Consider the following 619-nt stretch of genomic DNA (forward strand, 5'->3'; position numbering starts at 1 on the left):
CAGCCAAGGACCAGTCAAGGACCAGTCAAAGGCCAGCCAAGGACCAGTCAAAGGCCAGCCAAGGACCAGTCAAGGAAAGTGGAGAAATTTTAAATGGCTACTGCTGTACTCCACCAGAACAATTCTACAATTACAGTTACCTTATATATAGGGTGCACTGCCGGCAGCTGTCTTAGAGTCGCAACACAGAACACCTCTATCACCAGGTGGGTCCTTAGAAGGTGAGACAGGACCTGGAAAACCTGGAATTCTGCGTGACGCACCCACATCTTGGCAAGCAGCCATGCCAATGGAGGATCTCTGGGCAAAAATATCGGCGTATCCAAGCTTGGAGTCTGCTCAAGCTAAAGACAAAATAAATACAAGTGAAGGCATTGTAGTCACCTACACATAACAAAGCGCTTCTACATCTAACCTCTCAGAGAACATAAGACGTCACCATCAATCATCTGTGTGGTTTCTTAAAAATGCTCCTTGATACCTGGAATCATTTTTAGTATTTACAGGTTTTTAGATTTTTGTATGCTCCAAATGTTATCCTATTTTATTTAAAATGTATTACAACTTTTATTCCACTATTGGTGAACAAATAAAAGGAGACAAACCACATCCAGTGAAA

The 619-nt window shown here is 42.3% G+C and overlaps 1 protein-coding gene across 1 annotated transcript in view; it reads right to left on the reverse strand.

The window, feature by feature from the left end:
* Window positions 1-619, reverse strand: part of LOC107103814 (arachidonate 5-lipoxygenase-like) — a 26,680-nt gene that overhangs the window by 14,065 nt on the left and 11,996 nt on the right. Inside the window, exon 9 of the mRNA XM_015403644.1 lies at window positions 141-344. Within this exon, the coding sequence (XP_015259130.1) occupies window positions 141-344 (204 nt within the window). The remainder of the gene's footprint in view (window positions 1-140; window positions 345-619) is intronic.

This window comes from Cyprinodon variegatus, unplaced genomic scaffold, assembly GCF_000732505.1.
Source record: "Cyprinodon variegatus isolate N-32 unplaced genomic scaffold, C_variegatus-1.0 Scaffold1533, whole genome shotgun sequence".
Lineage (NCBI taxonomy): Eukaryota > Metazoa > Chordata > Actinopteri > Cyprinodontiformes > Cyprinodontidae > Cyprinodon > Cyprinodon variegatus.